Source organism: Anomaloglossus baeobatrachus, chromosome 11 (genome assembly GCF_048569485.1).
Source record: "Anomaloglossus baeobatrachus isolate aAnoBae1 chromosome 11, aAnoBae1.hap1, whole genome shotgun sequence".
Classification (NCBI taxonomy): domain Eukaryota; kingdom Metazoa; phylum Chordata; class Amphibia; order Anura; family Aromobatidae; genus Anomaloglossus; species Anomaloglossus baeobatrachus.
Window position 1 is genome coordinate 148,810,945 of NC_134363.1, and position 17,152 is coordinate 148,828,096.

The 17,152-nt window shown below is 46.8% G+C and overlaps 1 protein-coding gene across 1 annotated transcript in view; it reads left to right on the forward strand.

Annotated features, from left to right (window-relative positions):
* Nucleotides 1-6,666: 6,666 nt before the first annotated feature.
* The window catches only part of LOC142256962 (uncharacterized), a 165,693-nt gene continuing 155,207 nt past the window's right edge, over nucleotides 6,667-17,152 (forward strand). Inside the window, exon 1 of the mRNA XM_075328986.1 lies at nucleotides 6,667-7,239. Within this exon, the coding sequence (XP_075185101.1) occupies nucleotides 7,053-7,239 (187 nt within the window). The 5' untranslated portion in view covers nucleotides 6,667-7,052. The remainder of the gene's footprint in view (nucleotides 7,240-17,152) is intronic.

The following is a 17,152-nucleotide window of genomic DNA, read 5'->3' on the forward strand; positions in this document are numbered from 1 at the left end:
GGCTCACAGTCTACAGGAGGAGAGAGGACCCCACCCGCGAGGGCTTACAGTCTACAGGAGGAGAGAGGACCCTGCCCGCGAGGGCTCACAGTCTATAGGAGGAGAGAGGACCCTACCCGCGAGGGCTCACAGTCTACAGGAGGAGAGAGGACCCTGCCCACGAGGGCTCACAGTCTACAGGAGGAGAGAGGACCCTGCCCGCGAGGGCTCACAGTCTACCGGAGGAGAGAGGACCCTGCCCGCGAGGGCTCACAGTCTACCGGAGGAGAGAGAACGCTGCCCGCGAGGGCACACAGTCTACAGGAAGAGAGAGGACCCTGCCTGCGAGGGCTCACAGTCTACAAGAGGAGAAAGGACCCTACCCATGAGGGCTCACAGTCTACAGGAGGAGAGAGCACCCTGCCTGCAAGGGCTCACAGTCTACAGGAGGAGAGAGGACCCTGCCCACGAGGGCTCACAGTCTACAGGAGGAGAGAGGACCCTGCCCGCGAGGGCTCACAGTCTACCGGAGGAGAGAGAACGCTGCCCGCGAGGGCACACAGTTTACAGGAAGAGAGAGGACCCTGCCCACGAGGACTCACAGTCTACAGGAAGAGAGAGCACCCTGCCCGCGAGGGCTCACAGTCTACCGTTATCACTGTGTGTTTTCTGTAGTGTTACACAGGACTGCAGATAACACCTAGTGCATTTGCAGAAAGTGTAATGGTCCTTAATTTTGGTTACTGTTACTTTTATTTTATGGATAAAAAAGGGGCATGTAAATAGGTGCGTTCTGCAAAAAAAAGTGGCAGGGATGCATTACTAAACCTATCTAATGATAGTTGAAAGTTAAAAAGTACAAATGACTGTGAGCCATGAAATAATAACAATAAAAGTCAATAACATTTACCTATATTTTCGTCCTGCAACTAGATAACGAAAAGCCTATTGGATTCTCACTTTAAACACATCATACCCCTTGGTTTAAAGGGAACCTGTCACCAGATTTGGTGATTATAAGCTGCGGCCACCACCAGTGGGCTCATATATACAGTGCTGGCCAAAAGTATTGGCACCACTGCAATTCTGTCAGAGAATACTCAGTTTCTTCCTGAAAATGATTGCAATCACAAATTCTTTGGTATTATTATCTTCATTTAATTTTTCTTCAATGAAAAAAAAAATTGTCATAAAACCAAATTGGATATAATTCCACACCAAACATAAAAAAGGGGGTGGACAAAAGTATTGGCACTGTTTGAAAAATCATGTGATGCTTCTGTAATTTGTGTAATTAACAGCCCCTGTAACTTACCTGTGGCACCTAACCGGTGCTGGCAATAACTAAATCACACTTGCAGCCAGTTGACATGGATTAAAGTTGACTCAACCTCTGTCCTGTGTCCTTGTGTGCACCACATTGAGCATGGAGAAAAGAAAGAAGACCAAAGAACTGTCTGAGGACTTGAGAATCCAAATAGTGAGGAAGCATGAGCAATCTCAAGGCTACAAGTCCATCTCCAAAGACCTGAAAGTTCCTGTGTCTACGGTGCACAGTGTCATCAAGAAGTGTAAAGCCCATGGCACTGTGGCTAACCTCCCTAGATGTGGAAGGAAAAGAAAATTGACGAGAGATTTCAACGCCAGATTGTGCGGATGGTGGATAAAGAACCTTGACTAACATCCAAACAAGTTCAAGCTGCCCTGCAGTCCGAGGGTACAACAGTGTCAACCCGTACTATCCGTCGGCGTCTGAATGAAAAGGGACTGTATGGTAGGATACCCAGGAAGACCCCACTTCTTACCCCGAGACATAAAAAAGCCAGGCTGGAGTTTGCCAAAACTTACCTGAGAAAGCCTAAAACGTTTTGGAAGAATGTTCTCTGGTCAGATGAGATAAAAGTAGAGCTTTTTGGGAAAAGCCATCAACATAGAGTTTACAGGAAAAAAAAAAAGAGGCCTTCAAAGAAAAGAACACGGTCCCTACAGTCAAACATGGCGGAATTACCCTGATATTTTGGAGTTGCTTTGCTGCCTCTGGCACTGGACTGCTTGACCGTGTGCATGGCATTATGAAGTCTGAAGACTACCAACACATTTTGCAGCATAATGTAGGGCCCAGTGTGAGAAAGCGGGGTCTCCCTTCTCCCTCAGAGGTCATGGGTCTTCCAGCAGGACAATGACCCAAAACACACTTCAAAAAGCACTAGAAAATGGTTTGATAGAAAGCACTGGAGACTACTAAAGTGGTCAGCAATGAGTCCAGACCTGAACCCCATAGAGCACCTGTGGAGAGATCTCACAATGGCAGTTTGGAGAAGGCACCCTTCACATCTCAGGGACCTGGAGCAGTTTGCCAAAGAAGAATGGTCTAAAATTCCAGCAGAGCATTGTAAGAAGCTCATTGATGGTTACCGGAAGCGGTTGTTCGCCGTTATTTTGGCTAAAGGTTGTACAACCAAGTATTTGGGCGGCTTTGCACGTTGCGACATTGCACGTGCGATGTCGATGGGGTCAAATCGAAAGTGACGCACATCCGGCGTCGCAGTCGATATCGCAACGTGCAAATCCTTTTTGATACGATGAACGAGCGCAAAAGCGTCGTTATCGTATCATCGCTGCAGCCTCCGACATTTCCATAATGCCGGTGCAGCGACAGGTGCGATGTTGTTCCTCGCTCCTGCGGCAGCACACATCGCTGTGTGAGAAGCCGCAGGAGCGAGGAACTTCACCTTACCTGCCGCCGGCTGCAATGAGAAGGACGGAGGTGGGCAGGATGTTTACATCCTGCTCATCTCCGCCCCTCCACTTCAATTGGCTGCCTGCCGTGTGACGTCGCTGTGACGCCGCACGACCCGCCCCCTTAGGAAGGAGGCGGGTCGCCGGCCAGAGGGACGTCGCACGGCAGGTATGTGCGTGTGAAACTGCCGTAGCGATAATAATCGCTACGGCAGCTTTCACTAGATATTGCACGTGCGACGGGGGCGGGACTATCGCTGCAGCATCGGTAACACATTGTTACCGATGTCGCAGCGTGCAAAGCCCGCCTTAGGCTAAGGGTGCCAATACTTTTTTCTGGCCCATTTTTGGAGTTTTGTGTGAAATGATCAATGATTTGATTTTTGTTTCATTCTCTTTTGTGTTTTTTCATTGCAAGCAAAATAAATGAAGATAATAATACCAAAGAATTTGTGATTGCAATCATTTTCAAGAAGAAACTGAGTATTATCTGACAGAATTGCAGGGGTGCCAATACTTTTGGCCAGCACTGTATACAGCGTTCTAACATGCTTTATATAAGAGCCCAGGCCGCTGTGTAGAACGTAAAAATCACTTTATAATACTCCCCTAAGGGGCGGGGCGGTGCAGACTGGTCAGATGGGTGTCTCTGTTCTCCTGTACCGGTGCCTCCACTTTCAGCCATCTTCATCCTCCTTCTTCTGAAGCCTGGGTGCATGACGTGTCCTACATCATCCACACTATCCACCATTGTGGTCCTCTGCAGGTGCACTTTGATTTGCTCTGAGCAGATCAAAGTATTGCAGTGCGCCTGCACGGGACCTCAATGCCGGCTAGTGTAAATGACATAGGACACTTTTTATGCATTGGTGAGTGCCATCCATTCCTTCTTTATATTAGGATAGTAAGTGCCTTGTGTAGGTGATGGTTCATGCCACCCCTCTGTAGGCTGATAGTAGCAATAACACACAAAATTTCAAGGAGCAAAAAGAAAAGTTACATTGCCTATTTGCATCTGTTTTACATATTAATAAATGTAAATATTTCCTGATTGCTGCGCAAACACACCAAACTTTGTAGGATATTAAAAACTAACCTTGTAGATGGTATTGAGAGGAAAGTGACAGTCTTTGCTGACGACACCAAACTATGTAGAATATTAAAAACTGACCTTGTAAATGGGATTGAGAGAAAAGTGACAGTCTTTGCTGATGACACCAAACTATGTAGGATATTAAAAACGGACCTTGATAGTACAATATTACAAAAAGATCTGGATAAGATGTCAGAATGGGCAGATACTTGGCAAATGAGATTTAATGTTGATAAATGTAAAGTAATGCACCTAGGACGGAGTAATCCTATAGCTGCGTATACATTAAATGGAAGTAAACTCGGGACTACAGAACAGGAGAAGGACTTGGGTATTCTCATTACAAATAAGCTGAGCAGCAGCATCAATGTCAGGCAGCAGCTGCTAAAGCAAACAAGATTCTAGGGTGTATAAAAAGAGAGATTAGATCCCGTGATCCCAACGTATTGTTACCCCTCTATAAATCACTTGTAAGGCCACATCTGGAATATGGGATCCAGTATTGGGCTCCACATTTTAAGGCTATGTGTGCACTAGAAAGTGCTTTTTTCTTAAGAAAAGTCTAGACCCTCTTATAGAATCTCGCACCCATGGTAAAAAAACTCACCAAAACCGTAGCGAAATCCACATACGGTTTTACCGTGGTTTTCTGCGTATTTACCGCGGATTTTCTGCAGGTTGGTCCTTGCGGATGTTTACCATTATCTATGGCAAAAACCGCAGGTATCTGCGGAAAAAAAGTGACATACTCATCAATTCCGTAGCTTAAAATCTGCGGGTATAAAAAAACGCAGTGTGCGCACAGCATTTTTTAAAATCCACAGGATTTGTTGGGGAATGACTGCAGCAATGTTAGACACATTTTCTGCAGCAAATCCGCGGTAAATCTGCAGCGTGTGCACATAGCCTAAAAAGGACATTCAGAAGTTAGAGTCAGTGCAAAGGTGAGCAACTAGATTATTACAAGGAATGGAGGCCACCCGTATGATGAGATGAATGGAGGCCGCCCGTATGATGAGAGGAACGGAGGCCGCCCGTATGATGAGAGGAACGGAAGCCGCCCGTATGATGAGAGGAACGGAGGCCGCCCGTATGATGAGAGGAACGGAGGCCGCCCGTATGATGAGAGGAACGGAGGCTGTCCGTATGATGAGAGGAATGGAGGCCGCACGTATGATGAGAGGAATGGAGGCCACCCGTATGATGAGAGGAACGGAGGCCGCCCGTATGATGAGAGGAACGGAGGCCGCCCGTATGATGAGAGGAACGGAGGCCGCCCGTATGATGAGAGGAATGGAGGCCGCCCGTATGATGAGAGGAATGGAGGCCACACGTATGATGAGAGGAATGGAGGCCACCCGTATGATGAGAGGAATGGAGGCCGCACGTATGATGAGAGGAACGGGAGGAACGGAGGCCGCCCATATGATGAGAGGAACGGAGGCCGCCCGTATGATGAGAGGAATGGAGGCCGCACGTATGATGAGAGGAATGGAGGCTGCACGTATGATGAGAGGAATGGAGGCCGCCTGTATGATGAGAGGAATGGAGGCCGCCCGTATGATGAGAGGAATGGAGGCTGCCCGTATGATGAGAGGAATGGAGGCCGCCCGTATGATGAGAGGAATGGAGGCCGCCCGTATGATGAGAGGTTGAAAAAGACGTCTCAGAGGAGATCTCATTTATATGTATAAATACATGTGTGGTCAATATAAAGGACTGGCACATGACTTAAGGGTGCTTTACACGCTGCGACATCGCTAACGATATATAGTCGGGGTCACGGTGTTTGTGACGCACATCCGGCGTCATTAGTGACATCGCAGCGTGTGACAGCTAGGAGCGGCCTAAAACGATCGCAAAAGAGGTAAAAATCGTTGGTATTGGAGAGGTCCCTCCAACACCAAAAATCGTTGACATGTGAGTAGCGATGTTGTCCCTCGTTCCTGCGGCAGCACACATCGCTATGTGTGACACCCCAAGAACGACGAACAACATCGTACCTGCGGCCGCCGGCAATGCGGAAGGAAGGAGGTGGGCGGGATGTCACGGCCGCTCATCTCCGCCCCTCCACTTCTATTGGGCGGCCGCTTAGTGACGCCGCATGAACCGCCCCCTTAGAAAGGAGGCGGTTTGCCGGCCACAGCGACATCGCTAGGCAGGTAAGTAGTGTGACGGGTCTGGGCGATGTTGTGTGCCACGGGCAGCGATTTGCCCGTGTCGCACAACCGATGGGGGCGGGTACGCTCGCTAGCGATATCGATACCAATATCGCAGCGTGTAAAGTGCCCTTAAGAGGAGATCTCATTTATATGTATAAATACATGTTTGGTCAATATAAAGGACTGGCACACGACTTATTTCTTCCAGAGACAATAAGGACCAGGGGGCACTCACTGCGAGTGGAAGAAAAGCGATTCCAGCAGCTAAATAGGAAAGGGTTCTTTACAGTTAGAGCAGTCAGACTGTGGAATGCCGACCACAAGAGGTAGTAATGGCAGACACTAGAACAGCTTTTATGATTTCCTCACTACACACAATATTGTGAGTTATAAATGATTTAGTGACTAAATACAGTATATATTGGTGGAGGAAGGGGGAACTCGATGGAGGATTCTTTCTTCCACCAGTGTAATGTAGCACAATTCCTGTTTACAAACTCCAAACTGTAAATATTGTGACTTGTGACTTGATTCCGCCTCGTGTTTGCAGATGTCGCATCCATCCTCTGGTGGTGAAGATACATTTGCCGGTCTGTAGTGACTCTGAATTTGGAGGATGAAAGGGTTAAGCAGCTGGCAGTGAGTGTGAGGCACAGAGCCTCAGCCCCCTCCTCTGCCGGTGCCATTGGTCGGATCCCCTGTCACTCTCTGCAGGGAGCGCAGCTTCCTCTTTGAAAATGTTGCAAGTTTGCAAGAGATCAGGATCCTGGGCTTGTTAGATCGGGCTGAGCGCTGGATTGTGGGCACAGCGCAGGAAACATGGGGTCCCTGCAGCCATCCGGTGCCCCCTGAAGTTCCCAGGAGCAGGGGGCTCTGCTGCACGCGCCTGCTGGATATTTAGGGGAGCTGGCACAAGCTTGGCACCTGCTGGCACTCTGCGGATACCATGAACGCATCAGGACCTGCTGAGGACTTGAAGAAGAGCCACATCTATTGGTAAAGGAAAGAAAAGGGGCTCCTGCCTTTTGCACAAGGTGCCCATGCCAGAGCCCCTCTAGGAGGACCTGTGGTATCGGATCATGGGCACTGGGGTGTGCAGCAGGAGGCAGAAGAGTCTCCTAAACACTGGCTTCTGCCTGCTGGCACTGATGGGGCTGGGCAGTGGGGTCTACTTATACAACTACATGCAGAATAAAGCCAGGACCTCAGAAGCCCAGGCTGTGAAATACAAGCAGCAGCAAGAAACCCTGTCTGCCCAGCTGCAAGGTAAGCCAGAGCTGGGCATACACTCACTGGCAAGGGGAGGGGGGTTGCTGAGTTGTGGTTTGTAAGGGGGCAAAGCCAAAGCTTTTAATTTAATTAGCAAGCAATCTTACTTCCCAGATAAAGTGTGCAGCCATATGCCAACCTCCCCCTCCTCCTCCTCCTCTGCCTCCTGCCAAGTGTAGAGTTTCAAAGTTTTCATGAAGGGGGTGAGAGTTGTGGCGCACTCTGGCAGTTGTGGAGCGCCCTGGCATGTGTCCTGGCATGTGTGGAGCGCCCTGGCATGTGTGGAGCGCCCTGGCATGTGTGGAGCGCCCTGGCAGTTGTGGAGCGCTCTGGCAGTTGTGGAGCACTCTGGCAGTTGTGGAGCGCCCTGGCATGTGTGGAGCGCTCTGGCAGTTGTGTGGAGCGCCCTGGCATGTGTGGAGCGCTCTGGCAGTTGTGGAGCGCCCTGGCATGTGTGGAGCGCCATGGCAGTTTTGGAGCGCCCTGGTACTTGTGGAGCGCCCTTGGCAGTTGTGGAGCGCCCTTGGCAGTTGTGGAGCGCCCTGGTAGTTGTGAAGCGCCCTGGCATGTGTGGAGCGCCATGGCAGTTTTGGAGCGCCCTGGTACTTGTGGAGCGCCCTTGGCAGTTGTGGAGCGCCCTTGGCAGTTGTGGAGCGCCCTGGCAGTTGTGGAGCGCCCTGGCAGTTGTGAAGCGCCCTGGCAGTTGTGGAGCGCCCTGGCAGTTGTGGAGCGCCCTGGCAGTTGTGGAGCTCCCTGGCAGCCGGAAGGCTTGGCACCCTCTTATTTTACACATGCGTTTGTTTATAGGTCTAAACTTCTTATAAATAGCTGAAAGTGACACTGCTGAATGGTGAAGATGCCAAGCTATTTACGACCCTCAAGTGTGATTCCAAGGCAAATGGTTTACAAATGGCAGGTGCAGCGGTGCCACCAACCCGTCACACTCCAGCTGCTGTGACATTGCAACCAACGTGGCCTGACTGGTATCTTTGGGTCGTAGTTTTGCAATGGTTGGAGAGCTACAGGTTGGTGGTGAGCACTATATACCCTTGGGTCGTAGTTTTGCATTATTCAGAGAGCCACACGTTGGTGGTGACCACTATATATCCTTGGGTCGTAGTTTTGCAATAGTTGGAGAGCCACAAGTTGGTGGTAACCACTATATACCGTTGGATCGTAGTTTTGCAATAGTCGGAGAGCCACGGATTGGTAACCACTATATACCCTTGGGTTGTAGTTTTTCAATAATCATAGAATCACAGGTTGGTGACCACTATATACGCTTGGGTTGTAGCTTTGCAATGGTCGTAGGGCCACAGGTTAGTGGTGACCACTATATACCGTTGGATCGTAGTTTTGCAATAGTCGGAGAGCCATGGATTGGTAACCACTATATACCCTTAGGTCGTAGTTTTTCAATAATCGGAGAATCACAGGTTGGTGACCCTTGGGTTGTAGTTTTGCAATAGGCAGAGAGCCACAGGTTGGTGGTGACTACTATATACCCTTAGGTCGTAGTTTTGCATTAGTCGGAGAGCCACAGGTTCGTGGTGACCACTATTGGGTTGCAGTTTTGCAATGGTCGGAGAACCACAGGTTGGTGACCACTATATACCCTTAGGTCGTAGTTTTGCAATGGTCGGAGAACCACAGGTTGGTGACCACTATATACCCTTAGGTCGTAGTTTTTCAATAGTCGGAGAACCACATGTTGGTGACCACTATATACCCTTGGGTCGTAGTTTTTCAATAGTCGGAGAACCACAGGTTGGTGACCACTATATACCCTTGGGTCGTAGTTTTTCAATAGTCGGAGAACCACATGTTGGTGACCACTATATACCCTTGGGTCGTAGTTTTTCAATAATCGGAGGGCCACAGTTTGGTGGGGACCACTATATATCCTTTTTTCGTAGTTTTGCAATAGTCGGAGAGCCACTGGTTGGTGACCACTATATACCGTTGGGTCGTAGTTTTGCAATAATCGGAGAGGCACAGGTTGGTGGTGACCACTATATACTCTTCTCAACCCATACCTACATATCTGCTCCAGGACCAGGAGGCAGCCATACAATGGGCGTTAGGACTTACTGTCTGCAATCTCTGAGGCTCTGTTCACGTGTCCATATTTTCACTTTGGGATAATTAAAAATGGAAATAAAATGTCCCAGTCTTTAGATAGAAAAGGAAGTGTCATATGTCTTCCAGTTTTTTTAACTGAATACTGTACTAAAAAAAATGTAGTCTACACAAGCTTTTTTTTTGTCTGGCCAAAAAGGCATCAATTGGATCTTTTTTTTTTTAAGCATTGAAGTCTATGGGAAATGGATCATAATGGATCATTTTTTATCTCATCCGTTAACAGATAAGTTTGTTTTTATCTATCAACACTTCTAATAAAAATGAATAATGAAAAAGATGTGGAACCGTTGCAGTGTTTGCCCGAATATACCTCCTCATGTGCATCCGAGATCCAAGACTTACGGCAGGCTACCGCTCAAATGTATCCAAGGGAAAGAGAAAAGAATAGATCAGCCGGGGATCCTCCGGATATACAGTAATAAAATGTAACTTTTATTCCAATATTCTAGACCGGAGGAAGGCGACAGTGCGCCGAAATGCGTTGCCTTTGTAACCTGCCACTCGTAATAGTATCAAGTTGCCCTTGTATTGTGTCTGTTTTTAATATTGGAATAAAAGTTACTTTTTTATTGTATCTGGAGGATCCCCAGCTGGACTATTCTTTTCTCTTTTCCTCTAATTGAAAATGATCCAGTGCACAATTGGGCTGAATTCACATGTCCAGTAATCATTCACTAGGCAGGAGTCACACTTGTGCGTGACTTGCAAAAGGATTGAGTGGCATTGCCCGGACTGCCCAGCGGCTCTCTTGACTGCCCAGTGGCTCTATTGACGAACCAGTGGCTCTCCTGACTTCCCAGTGGCTCTCCTGACTTCCCAGTGGCTCTCCTGACTGATCAGCGGCTCTCCTGACTGCCCAGTGGCTCTCCTGACTGCCCAGTGGCTCTCCTGACTGCCCAGTGGCTCTCCTGACTTCCCAGTGGCTGTCCTGACTGCCCAGTGGCTCTCCTGACTGCCCAGTGGCTCTCCTGACTGCCCAGCGGCTCTCCGGACTGCCCAGCGGCTCTCCGGACTGCCCAGCGGCTCTCCTGACTGCCCAGCGCCTCCCCTGACTGCCCAGCGCCTCCCCTGACTGCCCAGCGGCTCTCCTGACTGCCCAGCGGCTCTCCTGACTGCCCAGCGGCTCTCCTGACAGGAGCGTGTCAGCTTAATGTATTTCTATTTAGCTGACACGCTCGGGTCAGGAGAGCCACCAGCCAGTGCTGGTAATGTCACTCAATCCTTGCTTGAGTTACACACAATTGTGACTAAGGCCCCTTTCACACATCAGTTTTTTGCCATCAGTCACAATCCATAGAATTTTGAAAAAAAAACGAATCCAGCGACTGATGCTGCTGGATCCGTTTTTTTCCCAATGACTTGCATTAGCGACGGATTGCGACGGATGGCCTCATGTTTCATCTGTCGAAAAATGTTTGTCCGTCAAACGGAGACGACGACCACAGTATTGTTTTTTCTGTCCATCGAAAAAACGAACGGCGACAGATTCCTCACCGTCCGTTGCTTGGTAGAATGGAAGCCTATGGGCGCAGGATCTGTCACCGTCCGTTGCTTGGTAGAATGGAAGCCTATGGGCGCAGGATCCGGCGTCATCCGTCAAACGACGGAATCTGGCAACGGATTCTGTTTTTTTTTTTAACTGAGCATGCTCCAATTATTATTTTGCCCCCAGCTAGTTGAATGTGTCGAAAAACGGATCCGTCGCATCACTTTAGCCACAATCTGCGATGGATCCGTTGATCCGTTGAGAAAACAGATTGTGACTGATGGCAAAAAACTGATGTGTGAACGGCGCCAAAAGCCTTACAACGGATTTACCAGAGATCCGTTGGCAAAAAAAGTTGTGCAGGCAACTTTTTTATCTGTTTTTAAATAATTGATTTTAGCTGTATCCATTATTTTTTTTAACATTAGAGTCTATGGAAAACGGATCCGTTAACTGATCGCTATTTATCTTCCATTTGATACTGATCCAGTGAGCAAAAAACGGATCCTTTACAAACGCAAGATGGCTAAATAGCAAAGGATCCATTTTTCATGGACTCCAATGTTAAAAAACGGATCCGGTAGCAATCAGTTATTTAGAAATGGGCGTAAAAAAGTTGTGTTTGCACAACGTTTTGGGCAAATGGATTCCTGCTGGGTCTGTTCTAATGCATGACTAATGTGAACTCAGTCTAAGCAAAAAAAACATGCAAAATGGAAACCAATATGTCAATTTTTAGACTTTTTTTCTCTTTTTTTTTAAAAAAAATAAAAAAACACGGATCCATTTAAAACCAAAAACTTGTTTTCTTGTGGAATACAAATGGATGGCAGTGTACAATATGGGATTCTTAATTAGTTCTTGGCGCCTCTAGATTTTAGCATACATATAGTCAAATAGTGGTTCCTTACGTTATTGTGTCTAGGAATTATTGAAAGCACTTTCCACCATGTAGAGCCCTCCCATTAGACCCGATAGAGAAATTAGAGGCAAGGGTCTTTTTGGTTTTATTGTTGTTTTTTTTAATACACGGGGCATAGGCTATCCTCTGGTTGGCACACCCTGGTGCCTCCTTATTAAGTCATCTTATAAGTGACCTGTGTTAAGTGGTGTATCTGAGTATTTGGGGGTCATTCAGTAGGACTCAACCCTCCTGGATAAATGGATGATCATAAGTATTGTCAGCGCCTTTTACTTGATTATGTCTGGTACTAGGGCCGGCTAAATTAACCGTGGAGCAAGGTGTCCCCTCTGCCATTTTACGTGTGTGATGTTGGCTTTGCCAGGTATTGCCGCTGGAGGATACTGGGCTAGGATATAAAGTAGTTAAAACAGCTGCACAAATACTAATTCCAGCGGTCTGTAATTTATAAGTATGTCTGTCTGTCAAGACCCCGGCGAGCGACGTAACACCAAGGGTACACCAGGGACACAGTACAATGGAAGGCCCTGGTGCTAGTAGAGGGGAGCCTCCTAACACTCACCTGAGGCTGATCCCTGCACTCCGTTAAATCCCTAAAAGGGTCCTTCCCCTCCATCGCCAATCACATGCCTAAGCCCTTGCTGGTCCTGAACTCAACCTGACTAGTGAAGGCCAGAGACACTTTAGTCTCGCCACCGCAATATGACATAAGAGTGGAGAAAGACACAACAAAAAGCAGTCCTAGGTTTCTCCAGCAGGAAACCTCACAGCCGTAATAGCAAAGACACCACAGCTCTGCAGCAACAAGCTTCTTCAACATGGACAGCATTGGTATGAGCTGCAGCCGGCATACCATAGATAAAAAATAAACTTTTTTTTAGAATTTTGCATGGGCTGTTACTGATTTTGGAAATATTTGAAAAAAAGTATATATATATATATATATATATATATATATATATACTGGTGTGCGTGTGTGGGTTTGCGTGTAAATAAATATATATATATTTTTGTTTTCAAGCCATCTGGTGGGTGTGGGCATCACGAGTGTTGGGTATTAATCCACAGGAGCACAAGGAGACTCTCCAGGAGAGGCGTTTATTCCTGAGGATTTATTGACTTGTGTTCGCGGCTCATTAATTGTTATAGGCAGGAGTCGTGAACATAATTTAATAGATCGATGGAACAGCTTGAGGAAATGGTTTTAATGCATTTTTTTTCCTAAGGACCCACATATAAATCCTACAAGGGGATGTGGACAAGTCTGGAATGAGTTGTCTGTAGCTGGTCATGTACGCCTGTGAGCATAGATGAGACCTGTCCGGTTCTGATGGACATGAGTTGATTTTTGCTCATTCAGTGCAGTCATCGTTGTTAGCATCCGGTATAGATAGATTTGGATATGCTGTGATATTCTGGACACAATGTGCATCTTTGCTGATAACCCAGACTGATGGCTTCTTAAAGGGGATGCCTTCTTTATCAATTTGTAAACTTAATCTAACTGTAACGCTTACGGCCGGTGTAGAGGCAGCAAGTAGGGTTAGTGGACCCACTGGACCACAGAGGGATCAGGACTTACCCCTTAGTGAGAGGGGCTTAACTAAGCGCCCACCGCGAGGAGAACACCAGGTACCACTCGCAGGGCAGTGACCAGCACTGTGGCAGATGACCTACAGGATAGGTGATGGACTCAGGAATAGCTGGGCACAGGAGGGGTGACTGAGGCAGGCTGGACAGGCAGGTACAGACAGGAATGGTGGACACGACAAGGGCAGACAGGTATGGGAAGGCAGTTACTGGAGATGGACACAGGGTTAACAGGATGGGAGCTCAGGACCTGACAACAAGCTATGTAGCAGACTGGAACACTGACTAACTAGAAGCATTGCGCAGGCACTTCCCCTAATGGGAGGGTGCCTTAAATACAGTGTGCCTCTCAGCCATAGGCTGAGAGGCATTTCCTGGAAATAGCACACCCTTTAAGATGAGGGTTGGTGTGTGTGTGTGCGTGTCTTAGGTACAATCCTGGGAATTCTGTGTGGCATGTACAGGGCCTAGGAGGGAAAGGAGGCAGCAGCTTATGTGGATGGCTGGGGAAGTGTGGGGGAGCACGCGACCCAGCCGGGGCAATGAGTAAGTCGGCGTCTCTGCAGAGACGCCAGCCCTACACTAACCTATTAGGGTCTCTTAAGGGTGATAGAGCAGCTCAAATACATAAAACAGATCTCATGGGGTCCTCTCTGTATGGATTGGCCTGTACCTTCCAAAGGTAATCCAAGGAAGGATGACCAGTGAGCCATGACTGATTCATGGACACCAAAGGTGAAGGCTAGCCAGTGAAAAAGCAATGTAGCAAAATTGTCCAAAAAGTTACTACTGGTTATCATAGTTCTTTAACTGATAACCATTCATGGCAGTGGTATTACCCAATGGCAGTGGCTTCTTTCATTAAGATAATGCCCCTATCACACTGCATACATTGTACACGAATGGTATAAGGGACATGACAAAGAGATTAATTTGTTGACTCGGCCTCTGAAGTCCCCAAATCTCAATCCTGTGGGACGTGCTGAAAAAGCCATTTCAATTCATGGAGGTTACATTTCAAAATTCAACTTAAAGGGGACCTTTCATTAGATTTTTTTAATTTATGCAAAGTACCTCCTACAATTGTCCCTATCCCACTGATTCTGGAACAGTTTTTCTTTTTTCTTCTGTGCTCCTCCATTCCAAAGATATGCTTCCTGCTAATAAAGATGCAAATTTTTCCTTCAACTAACTGGGTGTGTACCACAGAACTTCTCTGTGGGTGTTTCCTTTTTCTCCTCTGAACCTGGCCAATCAAAACATGGCCACGCCTACAAAGAAGTTCTGTGTACACGCCCAGATTCTTGACGGGAAAATGTGCACCTTTTTTAGAGGGAGTGTAACTTTGGAACGGAGGGGCACAGAAGAAAAAGAAAAACTGTTCCAGAATCAGTGGAGCGGTGGCAATTTAAATGGGCACTTTGGTTTAAATAGGTTAAATAGAAAAAATCCAGTGAAAAGTTCTGTTTAAAGGAGTTGTACTGATTTAAAAAGTGTTTTGATATGTTTAAAATTAAAATACATTGGCATTAAAAGTGTGGGCACCCCTGGCCAAAATCACTGTTATTTTTGAAGTTATTCAAGTCGAAGATGAAATGATCTCTCAAAGGCATAAAGTTAAAGATGATACATTTCCTTTGTATTTTAGGCAAATAAATAAATATATATTTTCAACTTTTATATTTAAAAATTATAAAAAGAAACATAGACTTATGCAAAAGTTTGGGCACCCTTGGAGATTTGTGTGCTCAGATAACTTTGACCACGGTTTCAGACCTTAATTACCCTGTTAGAGTTAAGGCTTGTTCACTGTCATTGTTAGGAAAGGCCAGGGGATGCAAATTTCAGTTTTATAAAATGCCAGTCTCCTCTAACATTGTGCCAAAAACAGCAACGATGGGTTCTTATAAGCAGCTGACTAGCACTCTGAAAATTTTGAAGGCCCACAATGAAGAAGGCTATAAGAAGATAGCAAAATGTTTTAAGGTTGCCCTTTCCACAGTTTGAAATGTAATTAAAGGGTACTTTACACGCGAGCGTACCCGCCCCCGTCGGTTTCGGTTGTGCGTCACGGACAAATCGCTGCCCATGGCGCACAACATTGCTAACACCCGTCACACGGCTTACCTTCCCTGCGACGTTGCTCTGGCCGGCGATCCGCCTCCTTTCTAAGGGGGCAGTTTGCGCGGCGTCACAGCGACGTCACACAGCAGCCGTCCAATAGCAGAGGAGGGGCGGAGATGAGCGGCCGGAAAATGCCGCCCCCTCCTTCCTTCCTCATTGCCGGTGGACGCAGGTAAGGAGATGTTCGTCGTTCCTGTGGTGTCACACATAGCGATGTGTGATGCTTCAGGAACGAGGAACAACATCGTACCTGCAGCAGCAACGATATTTGGAAAAGGAGCGACGTGTCAACGAGCAAGATTTTTCACGTTTTTGCGCTCGTTGATCGTCGCTCCTTGGTGTCACACGCTGCGATGTCGCTAACGGCGCCGGATGTGCGGCACTAACGAAGTGACCCCGACGATATATCGTTAGAGATGTTGCAGCGTGTAAAGCACCCTTAAGAAATGACAGCAGGAACAGTGCGTGTCAAGATAAAGCAAAATTTCTGTGAGAGCTGCTCGTAGGATTGCTAGAGAGGCAAATCAGAACTCCTGCATGACTGCAAAAGACCTGCAGGAAGATTTAGCAGACTCTGGAGTTGTGCTACACTGATCTAGTTTTTAGATACACCTGCACAAATATGGTCTTCATGGAAAAGTCATCAGAAGAAAACCTCTCCAAATTCAGCGTCAAAGGTATGCACAAGAACATCTTAACAAGCTTTACCTTAGCTAAATAAGAATGTGTAAAAATAAATAGATGTAATAATTCACACATCTAAGGGCAATCCTTTTAAAGGATCTGCTGCTAATGTCTTGGTGCCAGGTACCCGAGGACACCTTCAGAGGCCTGGGTCAGAGCTGTTTTCATGGCACCAGGCAGACAGCAACATCATGTTAGGCAGGCGGTTTTATAGTTATGGCTGCTCTTGTACTTGGTCGTAATTTGCCACTTGACCTTGTGTGTTTGAGTCATGGAGAGAAATGGAAAATGTTGTCAGACTGAGAATAGATGTGATTATTCATACAGTTTGTGCGCGGCAATATTTACACGAAAATCCATCGAGCAAGGTTACAACAGTTTAGCATCAACTGGGGTTTTTCTTTTTTATGCAAATACGGCCTAATTATTGTATAATGAAATCAGCAACTTTCTACCAAACCTTTGGGGAGAATTATACGTTTTTTTACACCAGTTTTCCGGTAGTAAAAAAAGAATAAAAAGAGGCACATTTTGTAAAAACATGCAAATTAGGATAATTTTTTTTTTTATTACACTCTTACCACTTTTCTTAAATGGCAGGGGTCAAACACTGGCAGATTTGCTATTATTTGTACCAGAAATTGGATTGCAGTGGAAATCGGCCCCATCCTATCAGCATAGATTTCGGTTTGTGGCACGAGGACGGCCCCAAGAGGTGCGCATCTCTTAAGGAATTTCAAGCTTATACTTCCGTTTACGTCCCAAAAAAAAAAAAAGCAAATTTTTCGTACAACTGAGTGTTTTCTGCTATTGTATCCATTCTACACAATCATCTTTTAGCCAAATAGGTTGTGCTGCACTGATACATTGTAGCAAATACTGGATACATTTGTGGAGAGGTTTTAGGATACATTTATGTTTTTGATGATATTAAACTGATATGCGGCGTTACCGCTACTCTG